The sequence below is a fragment of the Diaphorina citri genome, unplaced genomic scaffold (genome assembly GCF_000475195.1).
Source record: "Diaphorina citri unplaced genomic scaffold, Diaci psyllid genome assembly version 1.1 scaffold78328, whole genome shotgun sequence".
In the NCBI taxonomy this organism is placed as follows: Eukaryota; Metazoa; Arthropoda; class Insecta; order Hemiptera; family Psyllidae; genus Diaphorina; species Diaphorina citri.
In genome coordinates this window covers 1-362 of record NW_007455415.1, presented here as the reverse complement: position 1 = coordinate 362, position 362 = coordinate 1, and the positions used below count along the sequence as shown (strand labels likewise).

Sequence of the window (362 nt, the reverse complement as noted above, 5' to 3'; positions counted from 1 at the left end):
GAGGAACTTCATATTACCAACTCCTTCATTCCAGCAATTGGATTCCATCCATTCTGGGGAGTGCCTAGTCTGCGCTATTTGAACTTGACCCACAACAACATCACCTCTCTACTCGACTATAACTTCAAGGGAATGATGAATCTACAAGAGCTCTACTTGGACTTCAACAAGATTGAATCCATTCCCAGCAGTGTATTCATGCATCTGTCAGATCTGAGAGTTCTCTCACTTGCTCACAATCGCATCAGCAAGCTGGCACCACGCTTGTTTCTGAAGCTGTCCAAGTTGAAAAGTTTGGATCTCAGCTATAACGATATCGTTGAAATCAATCCGGAGATCTTCAAAGATATTCAGGTAAGCTT

At 42.8% G+C, this 362-nt stretch overlaps 1 protein-coding gene across 1 annotated transcript; it reads left to right on the top strand.

The window, feature by feature from the left end:
• Positions 1-8: 8 nt before the first annotated feature.
• Positions 9-354, top strand: LOC108254411 (leucine-rich repeat-containing protein 3C-like; the record flags this gene model as incomplete). Its single annotated transcript, XM_017449403.2, has 1 exon — positions 9-354. A coding segment is annotated over exon 1 (222 nt), but the record flags the coding sequence as incomplete, so codon positions are not given.
• Between the last annotated feature and the right edge of the window lie 8 nt (positions 355-362).